Here is a 12,301-nt window from a genome sequence, read left to right on the forward strand (position 1 = left end):
AAAGCCATAAAACTACAACTTTGGGGCCTTTTCAGGAAAAAAGGAAAACAGGCTTATATAATAATGCAACATGCAGAGGGAGCAAATAGATAGCTCGGTTGGTAGATCATGTGACCCTTAGGGTTGTGGGTTCGAGACCCAAACTGAGGAAACAATCCCTGCATTGCAGGGGGTTGGACTAGATGACCGACCCAACTCTACAATTCTATTATTAATATTAAAATTTGTATACCGCTTTTGATCCATAGATCTCAGGCCGTTTCACAACATAAAATTACAAAATAAAACAAAACACATAATAAAAATAAGAACATAAACCAACAATTCCCCCTTCCACAACACATTTAAAAGGGCATAGAAGGTCAGTCTGCCAATGGCCGAAAAGGAATGTTTTTGCCTTGTGCCTAAAGATGTATAATGAAGGTGCCACCTGAACCTCCCTGGGGAGAGTGTTCCACAAACAAGGTGCAACTGCAGAAAAGGCCGTTCTCGTGCTGCCATGCTCCAAACCTGTCCTGGAGGAGGTACATGAAGAAGGGCCTCAGATGATGATGTCAGGGTCCGGGTAGGTTCGTACGGAGAAAGGTAGTCCTTGAGGGCTTCCCAGAAACGATCTGGTGGACCACTTTGAAAACAGGACGTTGGATGACGAGGGCCTTTGGCTGCTGGACTTCTGTTTGCTTACATAAGGCACTCCCTCAACCCCACCGCATCACACAAGTCAGCGGAATGAGTTGCGCAAATCATCTCTTATCAACCTGCCCAATGTTTCCCACACGCACACCTCTCGCAACATCAGAAAACAGCAAGGAGACTGCACTCGCAAGCAGATATGAATCACAGGTTAATTTAATTTTACAGCATCGGTTAATTTACATCACATCTTCCCTCTTGTCACCCAAATGGGAAGAAAGGGAAGTGGGTGGGTGAGTCCCGTCCCCCCAACAGAGATTTCTGGGCAATTAAATACTGTTAGTCCAGCCAAGGCTACTCCCCCCGCCCGCCCCCATCCCAACCCAAGCAGTGACAAATCCCACCAGCGCTGACTGTACCATACGACCTCAGAAGATTGAGGGGAGGGCACCAGGGGGAAAGAGAGAAATACAGCCAGTTGACTAGTCCTTCGTCACCAGCCTAGAAAATAAAACAGTCTGTAAAAGTACGTGGCTTCTTACATCTCTGGAAGTCAATTTTTTTAAAGGGGTGAGACGGGACATTATTATTATTATATATAAAACTAACCACAAGGAACTTCATTGTGACCAGTTAAATTAACACACCTGAGGCCCATTTCCCTCCCAGTGGTTGGCCACAGGAATGCGGGGGGGGGGGGGGAGGAAGAAGCCCTGATGTTTTTCCTGTGGCGCCCTCCATTGCCATAGCCCACCTCTTGCTTTTATCACCCCACTGCCCTACTTTTCTTGCCTCTGCTCCCCCTACCGCAACACCTGCTGAGGCAGGTGGGTGTGGTGGGCTTTTTGCCCCTATAAAGAAAAGAGGGAGGGAGACCACAGCTCTCTTCCCCTCCTAAAAACGCCCCCTTTTCCCCACTACGTAGCATTTCATGCCACTGTAAGCTTACAGGTAGGAACGAATCTCGATTTTGTTGTCGTTGTTTGAGGCCTAGTTGCCAAGAGATGCATTTAAGCCGTTAAGAGAGGGTGGTCTGGCTGCAAATGTGGGATTTTGTCCCATTAATGCTATTGAGTAAGTGATAGCCCCCCCCCCAAACCCCTCTGGCCTGCAAGGAGGGAGAATGCAGGTGAGCAAAATATCATGGGGGGGTGAGTAGAGCAGAGGACTGACAGGCCGGATTTGGCTCCCGGGCCCCACAGCTCCTGACGGCTACCTTCTTCTACATCTTCTCCATTATTTTTTTTTAACACAGCCCACCTGCAATTCAGGCAAACTTTGGAACGCTTCAGTCAAGGGCGATTAGAGGAAACAATGAAAACACCTTGATAATTACGACTTGCCCCCCGCCCCCACATACACACAGATACACTTTGAACACAAATATACACCTCTTTTGCATCGTCAGCTCCCCAAGTCACCCTATTATACTTTTAATTCTGCGTAGGGGGGTGAAGGAGGGAGGTTGAGGAGGGATAAACACCAGGCCCCGGCTCTGCCACCTTGCCCTCCACCCTGCAGGTCAGTCCCCTCCTGCCTCGCCTGGGCGCAGGCAGGAAATGATTCCACCCTCCTCCCCGCAGCTGCCCCTTCCCCTCCCCATAGTTTGAAAGTCCTTCTATCCTGTTCTGATAGACTTCCTTCTTTTTTTTAGTACAGGGCAAGTCCAGCGGAGTCCAGCCAGTCAGACACTAAGCAGCCAAAAGAAAAAGAAGATGGCAATGAAGAGGAAGAGCGAATCCTGCCAGCTGGATGGGCGGGCAGCTTCTGCGTCTAAGCAAAAAAGAGAGACGGAGGAGCTCAAGGTTAGGAGGAGGCACCATATACCATTACAGGTAGATGCAAAATTCAAGGTAAAGCTAAAGGGAACCCTGGCCATTAGGTCCAGTCGTGGCCGACTCTGGGGTTGCGGTGCTCATCTCGTTTTATTGGCCGAGGGAGCCGGCGTACAGCTTCCGGGTCATGTGGCCAGCATGACAAAGCCGCTTCTGGCAAACCGGAGCAGCGCACGGAAACGCCGTTTACCTTCCTGTCGGAGTGGTACCTATTGATCTACTTGCACTATGACATGCTTTCAAACTGCTAGGTTGGCAGGAGCAGGGACTGAGCAATGGGAACTCACCCCGTCGCTGGGATTCGAACTGCCAACCTGATTGGCAAGTCCTAGGCTCTGTGGTTTAACCCACAGCGCCACCCGCGTCCCCAAAAGTTAAGGTAGCCGATACCATTTTCATATAAATCCATTTCCAGGCAGTAAGTGTAGTGGCAAATTCAAAAGTCACAGTCATCACACCCCTTCTAATAAGATGATACACTGAGACATATTTGAAGAATTCAGCTTTCAAATTCCAAAAATGAGGGATGCTAAAAAATTAAATTAACATAATTTCTAATGGATTACTGAAAATTGCATTATTTGATATGAGTTGTCTATTTTAAAGTTATTGTGACTCTTTAATATTGGATCAGATTGTTCTTATTAAAGTTTGATGTTTTATTATGTTTTTATATGTGTTGGAAGCCGCTGAGAGTGGTTGGGGCAACCCAGCCAGATGGGTGGGGTACAGATAAGAAAATGAATGAATGAATGAATGAATGAATCCTCATCATCCTCATCATCTAGTTTTGCTTGGTAAGCAAAATGTGTATAAGACTGCATAGAAATAATTAAAAATGATTGCCAAGTACTTACAGTAATATATTATTACTATTATTATTATTATTATTATTATCATTATTACTACTGTTATTCATATTATTTTCCCAACAATTTTTATTGTTTTGCATTTAAATACAAGAACAACATATAACTACTGTAACATGTCTAGTGGTACATTTTTAATGTTTCATATGCAGTGCATAGTACACAAACAATATGTTTATTTATGTATTATCACCTCAAGTATCCTCTCCACAGAGATTATTGTGTTAGGGGTGGAATAGAAGTATCTTCCGTCTCATATATTATTATTATCATCATCATCATCATCATCATCATCATCATCATCATCATCATTGTTTGGTATTACCTGACATTTCCAGAAGTTAAATTTTAAATTATTTGGTTTGCCAAAAGCAGCTTATGGGCTTCTTCATCAAACATAGACTTACCAAGCTCAGTGTTGTCTGATGACAAAAATAATAGCCAATTTGAATTCTTCATACCCAAAAACAATTTTTTTATGACCAGTCACTGAAGAAATGTGCAAAAATTAAGAATGATCCCCCCAAATGACACGTCCTTATACAATAATCTTATAATTATACAATAATAATGCCATATTGGCCTGAATATAAGTCACACCCAAATATAAGCTGCACCTTTAAAATTCAAGGGGAAAAAAGAAAAAAAGACAGTACCCAAATATAAGCTGCTCCCTTAAAATTCTGCAGGCACTCACACCCATTCCATTTTAACGTCTGTCTGTTTCAGCAGTGATAATGTAAAAGCCAATTTTTGTAAGGTTGCGAATTTAAGTCGCACTTTAAGTCAGAATTTGGGGGGAAAGTGAGGCTTATATTCAGGCCAATACGGTAATTATGGATGTATCATGATAATCAGGGCAGATCTCCATGTATTGCTAGAGCTACAAAGGCTACAGCGCTCAGGATTTGCAAAACACCCTGCCTGGAGCTATGCAAGCCCCCAACAACCAGCTGATTGCAGAGTGGGTGGGCATGGCTTAGACCAAACAGCCTTGAGGGCCAAACATGGCCTGCAGATCAGAAGTTCCCTACCCTAAGACTTGAGGCAGGAAGAGAAGGTAGGAAGCGACCTGATACTGGTTAAGGCTAGACAATCTAGACTAGTACTGTCTGCTCTGACTGGCAGTGCTCCTCCAGGATCTCTGGCAGAGAGAGAGAGAGAGAGAGAGATCCTTTCCCAGAACATGTCACCAGCAATCCTTTTAACTGGAGATACCACTATGGGATGGAACCTCGGACCTTGTGAATGCAAGGCAAGTGTTCTGATGCCGAGCTAAAATCCCTCTCCAGATACAGAGAAGGAAAGAGATGCTACTACTCAGAAGGAAGTAACGCAGCCCTGGAGAGAGAGGAACATGAAAGGGACGCGTGTGAGAGCATGACGGTGGAACAACTCCTTCTCTAAGCCAGTAAAGTGGAACGGTAAGGATTTCAAGCACAGGTTAAGACTCAAGCACCTGCTTGTGTAAACGTGACCCAGCACGGGGCTGCTGCCAAGTTCTATTAGTGGCAGCTTAGCAGGGAGAGACATGGTGCCTTGCCCAAGCCCAGCCGCAAAAAAATGGTACACTTGAACTTAGCACAGACACTGCAAATCAGGGTGAGGACGCAGCTTTTACCTGGGTAAAACCCACAAAGGGTAGCATGGGAAAACACAAGAGATTACCGTATTTTTTACCCCATAGGGCGCACCTAGTTTTTAGGGGGGGAAATTGGCTTCCTCTTTAGCCACGCACAACCTCTCCAGCCGGGAGAGGCTGCGCCCGGCTTCCTTTTTAGCCACGGGGCTGGGGCGGCGGAAGCCCGAGCTTCCCCCGGCCCCAGCCCCCAGAACAGGTCTGGGAGCGGAGGCATGGTTGCGCAGCCTTGCCACCACTCCTGGAGCTTGCGGGCTGGGGGAGCGCTCCGCAGGCTTGCAGATAGCTTCCTGCCACGCTCCCCGGGCTTCAGGCTGCAGGGAGCTATCCGCAAGCCTGCGAAGCCCGGTGGGAGTTCCGCAGGCTTGCGGATAGCTTCCTGAAGCCTGGATTCGCTCCATAGGATGCACACACATTTCCCCTTCATTTTAGGAGGAGGAAAAGTGCGTCGTATAGAGCGAAAAATACAGTAATCCCAGGGATGTACAGGGTGTTAAGGGAGGGGTAGTACCTCTGCCGGGGGACACATCATGCTCCTTTTGGGGTAGTCTGCCCACCTTTGGTCCCCATCCTGCACTCAGCTCTTTCACCTGCGGTGTCTAAAAGCTGTTGGTGTGTGACAGTGGTCACACCCCAGGAATGGCTTCGACCGGCCAGCTAAACCAGCTGAGGGCAGCTGATGGATTTCAAACCCTCAGTGTGTTAGGGACGTCCCCTTCATGTGAAGACAGGCTCTGGCAAACTCGGTGGATGAGACCAATAGTGGGTCCAACCGTCGAGAAGGCAGTTTCTGCACATGGCATACACGGAAGGGAGGGACAGGTGAAGCTCACCCACCTGGGAAGGTAGGAGAAGGAAAAGTCTGATCCTAAACCCATGCTGCCTTGCGGGATATCTTCAGAAGTAGGAAAGGCTAAGGGAGTAAACCCTACACAAATCCGGAGCAGAGTCCCTAAGACAGTTGGATGGTGCTTTGCATGCCTCCTTCTGGCAACTGCTGCAGCCGAGCTGTTGTCAAAACTCTTGCTCTGCTTTCCTTTGCACCACATCAGCGAAGATGAGAGGTGGGTCTTGTCCTTTGGGCAGCCCAGGCCTGCGCCTCAGAGAGGTCACTTTGATGCTGCTAACACAGCAGTTTGACTTCACCCCTGGAGGTGTCCTCCATTATCTCTTGAGGCAGACAGACCCCAACAACTACCAACTACTTGCCCATGGACTGTCTCGCCAGAGTGGTGCATGCTCTCGTTATCTCCCACTTGGACTACTGCAATGCGCTCTACGTGGGGCTACCATTGAAGGTGACCTGGAAACTACAACTAATCCAGAATGCAGCAGCTAGACTGGTGACTAGGAGTGGCCGCCAAGACCATATAACACCTCCATTGGTTCCCAGCACGTTTCCGAGCACAATTCAAAGTGTTGGTGCTGACCTTTAGAGCCCTAAACGGCCTCGGTCCAGTATACCTGAAGGAGCGTCTCTACCCCCATTGTTCAGCCCAGACACTGAGGTCCAGCGCCGAGGGCCTTCTGGTGGTTCCCTCATTGCAAGAAGTGAGGTTACAGGGAACCAAGCAGAGGGCCTTCTTAGTAGTGGCGCCTGCCCTGTGGGACGCCCTCCCACCAGATGTCAAGGAAATAAACAACTATCTGACTTTTAGAAGACATCTGAAGGCAACCCTGTTTAGGAAAGTTTTTAATGTTTGATGTTTTATCATATTTTTAATACTCTGTTAGGAGCCATCCAGAGTGGCTGGGGTATAAATTAATAATAATAATAATCCCAGAGGCTGGTTGATCGGACGAGTGAGCACAGCTGTAGAATTTGAGTGTGCCCTTATGGGCAGATTTGTGCAACAAGCTTAGACCTGTTTTTAAAAGTAGTGCATTACCTGCCCTTTCTCCTGGGGTACTGTAGCCAGTGGCAAAAAACCCAAAGGGGAACGCGCCAATGCCAAATGCCATGTGGAAGCCAGTGGCCGCATCAGGAAAGGCGCCCATGCCCTGTCGGAGGGAGGGGGAGCAGGGGGCAAAAAACAGAAAGGGGGAAAACGTAGGTTAGTAGTCTGCTGCAAACTGCAAAGCATTCCAGCCGGGATCAGTCTATAGAGGGCTACAAGCAAGTGCCACTCACCCCTCGAGACTCCGGCTCTGGGCGCTGCCCTCGTGGCCGAGGAGGGGTCTTCAACCTGTGATAGGAAGGGGGGGATATGCATAAACAGCACTGGCAGGTAGGCAGACACTCCTCCCATTCATCAGTATTTCATAGCTGTCAATGTTTCCCTTTTTAAAGGGAAATTCCCTTATTCTGAATAGGATTCCTCGCAAGAAAAGGGAAAGGTTGACAGCTATGCAGTATTTTCACCATCATCCCCTGTCTTCCCCATAACAGGGCGCAGAAGGGATTTTAAAAACACATTAGGATAAGGATGTAGTATTTACAAAACACTGGGGGAGGTGGTGGCTGTGCTTGGAAGATCTACAGAGGACGGAGCAGGTCCTTGCCCTGAGCCTGCAATTCAATGCAGCCGAGAGGCAACATGTTTACATTGGAAGGAGAGCATCTGCAGCTTCAGAAGTGTTTTGCTGGATGTGGCCAAAGGCCCACCTAGTCATTCATTCTGTTCTCACAGCAGCCAACTGGATGCGCATGGGAAGCAATGGCGCACTCCCTGCTTGCGATTCTCAACAACTGATTTTCAGAGGCACGACTACTAGCCATCGATAGCTCTCTGCTCCATGAATCTGTCATCGCCCCTTTTAAAGCAATTCAAGTTCGTGGCCATCTTGTGGATTCAAATGACAGGAAAGGAGATGCCTGACTAAATGTCAGGAAGAACTTTCTGATGGTAAGAAATGTTTGACAGAGGAACAGACGCCCTCGGAAGGTGGTGGAATCTCCTTCCTTAAGCAGAGGCCGGGATGCTTTAGTTGAGATTGCAGGGAATTGGACTCGATGACTCTACTGGTCCCTTCCAACTCTATGATTCTATTTATCACACATTCCTGGGCTAGGCAGTTGCCCAGAGATACTGGGCTTGGGACCCGGAAAGTTACAAATCTTTCCTTTTATCAGAATAAGAGACTCTTCAGAGCCAGTAAAGGACTCACAGCGAGAGATATTGCAGAAGAAAGGGAGGGAGACCAACCAGCCTACAGGAAAAGGAAATACCACTCTAGCCCAGAATTCCACTATCACTGAGGATTACCAAACTAGCAGGGAGCATAGTAAAGGGAAATGATTACCTGGGATCCTGCTGGGCGGAGCTTCCACGTCCATAGAGAGGGATGACTTTGTCCCGGCTGATTCCTGCCTTGCATACAGGACACTCCTGGCGCTCTGGCCGAGTTTCTAGCCACTATGGAGGGGGGAAAGATGGCAGTGAATGTGGAAGAGTTTCTCCCACCTGTCCCCAAAGATATGCAGATGATATGTAACCAGGGCAGGGAAATCTCAGGCCCCCAGGGCAGATGAGCAGGCAGGCAAGTGGGCACAAATGCAGAACTCTCTCCAGGCCATCCACCCCACCCTGACCCTGCTTCAAACCCAAATGTTTTGCCTGACTGGAATGAGACCTTGAACTCTGATCATGCCTCTTGCTTGTCTGAATGGAAGACAGAGAAGGGTGTACAACTACGCTACTGTTGTTGTTTGCATCCATCTGTCCCAAGAGACAATGGAGAGTGCATCTGGGGGTGAAGTTAAACCATTGCGGTAGCAGCACAAAAATGACCTCCCTAGGGCGTAGGTTTGGGCAGTGTGTCTGGAGGTTGACGAGCCCCATCTGCCCCTCACTTCCTCTACAGCCTTTTTGACTGTTGGACCCACCACTGGTCTAATCTGCTGAAGCCTGTCTTCAACGCTGAGGAAGCCCCTAACTCACCGAGGGTTTGAAACCCATCGGCTGCCCTCACCTGGTTTAGCCTGCCAGACAAAGCTATTCCTGGGCTGTGGCTGCTGTCACACGCTGACAGCTTCTAGGAACCACAGGTGAGAGCTGAGTGCAGGCAAAATTCACATTTGCGACTCTGCTCACTTTTGCCTCTGGCTTTGCCCAAGGTCCCCAGACCATCTTAAACCAGCCTCCTTTTCTCACAATGGCCAATGGCCTCAAGCAGGATCTGAGCACAACAGAACTCTGTTATTTTTTTACTAATTAAGCACAGACAGACTTCTTATTGGTGGTGGAAAGGTTCAATTCAAGGCCAGCTGCTCCAATAGGAAATATTTAACCAGGTGAGACCAATGGTCCATCTTGATCAGGATTCTGTCTCAACAGAAGTCTGCCAGATTAGAAACAAAAGGAAGGCTCACAAACAAGGTAGAACACAGATAAACCTGCTCTCTTCTCCTGTGGTTTGCCTTCAGCAGTTAAAAAGATATATCGCTTCTGCACATGGAGGTTGCATTTTCCTTGAGCATCCTCAATAGGCACAAATATTATTAAAGCCTCCTATAAAAGCCTGCCTCCCATAAAAACATAAGAAGAGACTGTTGGATCTGACCAGGCATGGTCAAACTTGGCCCTCCAGATGTTTGGGGACTACAACTCCCATCATCCCTAGCTAACAGCCCCAGTGGTCAGGGATGATGAGAACTGTAGTCCCAAAACATCTGGAGGGCCAAGTTTGGCCATGCCTGGATCTGACCAATGGCCTATCTATTTGAGAATCCTGTTCTCCCAATAGCCTGTGGGGACTCCACAAACTGGCCCTGTTGCACTCAGGTCCTGCTTGCGAGCTTCCCATAGGCATCTAGATTGGCCGCCTGGCAGGCTGACACCATGGCAGGTAGGCTCACACACCAGGGCAGGTTCCCTCAATGACGTCCTTTGACACCTTCACCTTTCCTCGCCCTAAAGGTCAGCAGCCGAGGAAAGGGAGACACTCACCTGGTGAAGACACGGCCAGCTAGGAAAAAAAGAGAAGAAAAAGCGAGTGACCCTTTTAAAACCTGGAATAATAATGCAATTTTGGTTGGTTTGTTTGTTTTAAAAAAACAAGAATCATATGCCCCACTAAGGCCACACAGAGAAAAGCTCTAGGTTCTGAAATTCGCACCCTGGATACCTTCTGAAAGCTAATCCCGCAACTGGCCACACATCACGCACAGGGAGCTTCACAGAGCCTGGTTCTGATCCACACACCCTAACCGTGTGATGCCACATGGTCTGTCCTTCGAGGTTGCCACCCACCCTCTTTGGTTTTTAGACAGTGGTGAAGTGGCAGTCGAAGTCAAGCGAAATCTGGTGCAGCCCCTGCAGCTTTAAGGCCATCCCGACAGGCAGAAATCCAGCAGGTGAAGCTTCTTTCCCAGGCTTCTTTGCAATGGAGCAAACCTTCCACCTGCCAGACCCAGTAAGAACAATGGTAGGTCTCCCTGCCAGGCACCTTGTTCTGTGCCCCCCCCGCCCTTTTAAGGCTGCCCCCCAACTCTTCAGGGCCACGCCCCTTTCTGCTCCCCACTCCTCCTCACCAGTACAGGTGGCCGCAGAGCCCAATGACGGCCTCTCTGGCAGGCTCCAGGCAGATATTGCATTCGAAAGCGCTGCGGTCGCGGTTTGAACCCTCGGCTTCCCCGTCCGGGACCCCCGGACCCATCCCGGCCGCCGCCGCCATCTTCCGCCCTCACTTAAACTGAAGGAGGGGAGCCGGACACGCCCGCTCTTCAGCAATTGGCCCCGGCGCCCGTCTTTCTCGCCTTGCCGATATTTCATTGGAGGCAGAGGCAGTCCGTTGTGGCACCTGGCGAAGATGATTGCGCACGTCCGAGTTAGTCCCGCCTTCACAGCTCTAGGGGGGGGGCGCTCGAAACTTTTTTGACTGGCTGCATCGCTCGGGTGTCAAAATATGAGGTTACGTTATTGGTTAAGGGAGGCCTCACTCTCCCGCCTCCCGCCGTCGAGCAAAATAAGATGTCATGTGACTTTAAAGCGCGATGTGGGGGTGGGGCGTAGCCTGATTGACTGGAAAGGCAACCTGTCAAGAGCAAGACAGCAGGGATTGGGGGCGGATGCACGAAGGGCACGTCTGGAATGCAGTTGAAAGCACGAAAGGCAAGCACACGCCCAAGCATATTGTGATTGGCCAGAATCCCAGTTCGGGGCGGGAACTAATCACGATTGCATTATAGGGTGGCCAATGAACAATCAGAGTCTTTGGCCAAAGGGCGGAGTCTGCTCTCGTGCTGAGCTGTGCCAAGCTTGCCCATTTTTTAAGGCGAAGGTTCATGGGAGGTGAAACATCACTTCCTGCCTCGGGCCTTAAGTTTACTGCTTCTTCCTTAGATCTTAGCATGTTGTCATGGCAGCTATCAAGATATAAGGGTGTCTATAGTAAAAGTCAGCCCAGAGCCCTTCACTATGGCAGACAGTTATTACCTGGATAAGTCAACTACTCCTCAACCAGGTTTAACTGCAGAAAGTGAGGTGTTACCATAGCAACCAGACACCTGCTTGCCAGTGATGCTGTTGGCATGGCAACCTGCTATCCATCAGTGCCACTGTGGTCCATGTTGGTAATTTTACCCGCCCCATTTAAACCACAATTTTGGTTTTTGGTATCAACCAAACCATTCCAAGGATTCTGTTGTTACCACAATAAGCCGTACACTAATCACAAACTTCCCTTGCTGCTACCACCATTGTCATGACAACACACACTTCCCATTGCCCCAACAACTGATGTTACCCGTCCAACTCAACAGGCTAAGCCAGAGTCACCACAAATCTAGCCATCTACTAATGCATATCTGCACTCAGCCAGAGCTCCTGGGATTAATGCGACAATTTACAGCCACCCTGCGAACAGACTTACTAGGATGTAAGTTCTGGCTTTGCCGCCAGTCTTAGGATTGGGTTATTAAGACTGAGAATCATCCCTGCCTGCGCCATGGCAACCCACAGCCATCACAATTGCTGCCAATGTCACAGCAGCCCCAGGTGGTAGAGCATGAGACTCTTAATCTCAGGGTCGTGGGAGCAAAGGAAACTCAGTTTACTCTGCTGCTGTTCTTTCTAGGCACATGGGGGGGGGTGTCTCTCATTCTGGGTAGCACAAGCAAGACAGTACCTCAACCTTCCTCAACCTGGTTTTCCCCTGCCAGACAATTTTGGACTACAACTCCCATCATTCCTGTCCATTGACCATGTTGGCTGGAACTGATGGGAATTGTGGTTTAAAATGTCTGAAGGGCACCGGATTGGGAATGCCAACACTCATTTTTAAAGCAGATTGTGGCTGCGATGCAATATATCAGGGTTTGCCAATTTGGTGCCTTCCTGGTGTTGTTGGACTCTAACCCCCATCAGCCTCTGTCAGCACGAACA

General features: G+C 48.9%; 2 protein-coding genes across 5 annotated transcripts in view; one reads left to right on the forward strand and one right to left on the reverse strand.

Annotated features, from left to right (window-relative positions):
• Positions 1 to 831: 831 nt before the first annotated feature.
• Positions 832 to 10,993, reverse strand: RNF5 (ring finger protein 5). 4 transcript variants are annotated; one of them, XM_081854017.1, is made up of 6 exons: positions 10,450 to 10,692; positions 9,866 to 9,884; positions 8,220 to 8,332; positions 7,108 to 7,162; positions 6,866 to 6,977; positions 832 to 2,406 (listed from the first exon to the last, which is right to left on the reverse strand). In XM_081854017.1, the coding sequence occupies exons 1-6, from the start codon at positions 10,590 to 10,592 to the stop codon at positions 2,318 to 2,320; spliced, it is 531 nt and encodes a 176-aa protein (XP_081710143.1). In that variant the 5' UTR covers positions 10,593 to 10,692; the 3' UTR covers positions 832 to 2,317. The 4 variants fall into 4 exon arrangements, with proteins under 4 accessions (XP_081710143.1, XP_081710145.1, XP_081710146.1 ...); XM_081854019.1 differs by lacking the exon at positions 6,866 to 6,977 and having other exon boundaries at positions 10,450 to 10,701; XM_081854020.1 differs by lacking the exon at positions 9,866 to 9,884 and having other exon boundaries at positions 10,450 to 10,631.
• Positions 10,994 to 11,691: 698 nt separating this feature from the next.
• AGPAT1 (1-acylglycerol-3-phosphate O-acyltransferase 1) overlaps positions 11,692 to 12,301 on the forward strand; it is a 48,913-nt gene continuing 48,303 nt past the window's right edge. Inside the window, exon 1 of the mRNA XM_081853875.1 lies at positions 11,692 to 11,795. Coding sequence (XP_081710001.1) covers positions 11,717 to 11,795 — 79 coding nt within the window. The 5' untranslated portion in view covers positions 11,692 to 11,716. The remainder of the gene's footprint in view (positions 11,796 to 12,301) is intronic.

This window comes from Podarcis erhardii (genome assembly GCF_964252035.2).
Source record: "Podarcis erhardii genome assembly, chromosome: 2".
Lineage (NCBI taxonomy): Eukaryota > Metazoa > Chordata > Lepidosauria > Squamata > Lacertidae > Podarcis > Podarcis erhardii.

Excerpts from the sequence above, each read along its gene's own strand:
- RNF5 (XM_081854017.1), bottom strand. The coding sequence starts at position 10,592 with ATGGCGGCGGCGGCCGGGATGGGTCCGGGGGTCCCGGACGGGGAAGCC. Across the intron at positions 7,163-8,219 it reads TCCGCCCAGCAGGATCCCAG|GTTGAAGACCCCTCCTCGGC; the intron begins GTAATCATTTCC and ends TTCCTATCACAG. Across the intron at positions 6,978-7,107 it reads CAGAGCCGGAGTCTCGAGGG|GGCATGGGCGCCTTTCCTGA; the intron begins GTGAGTGGCACT and ends TCCCTCCGACAG.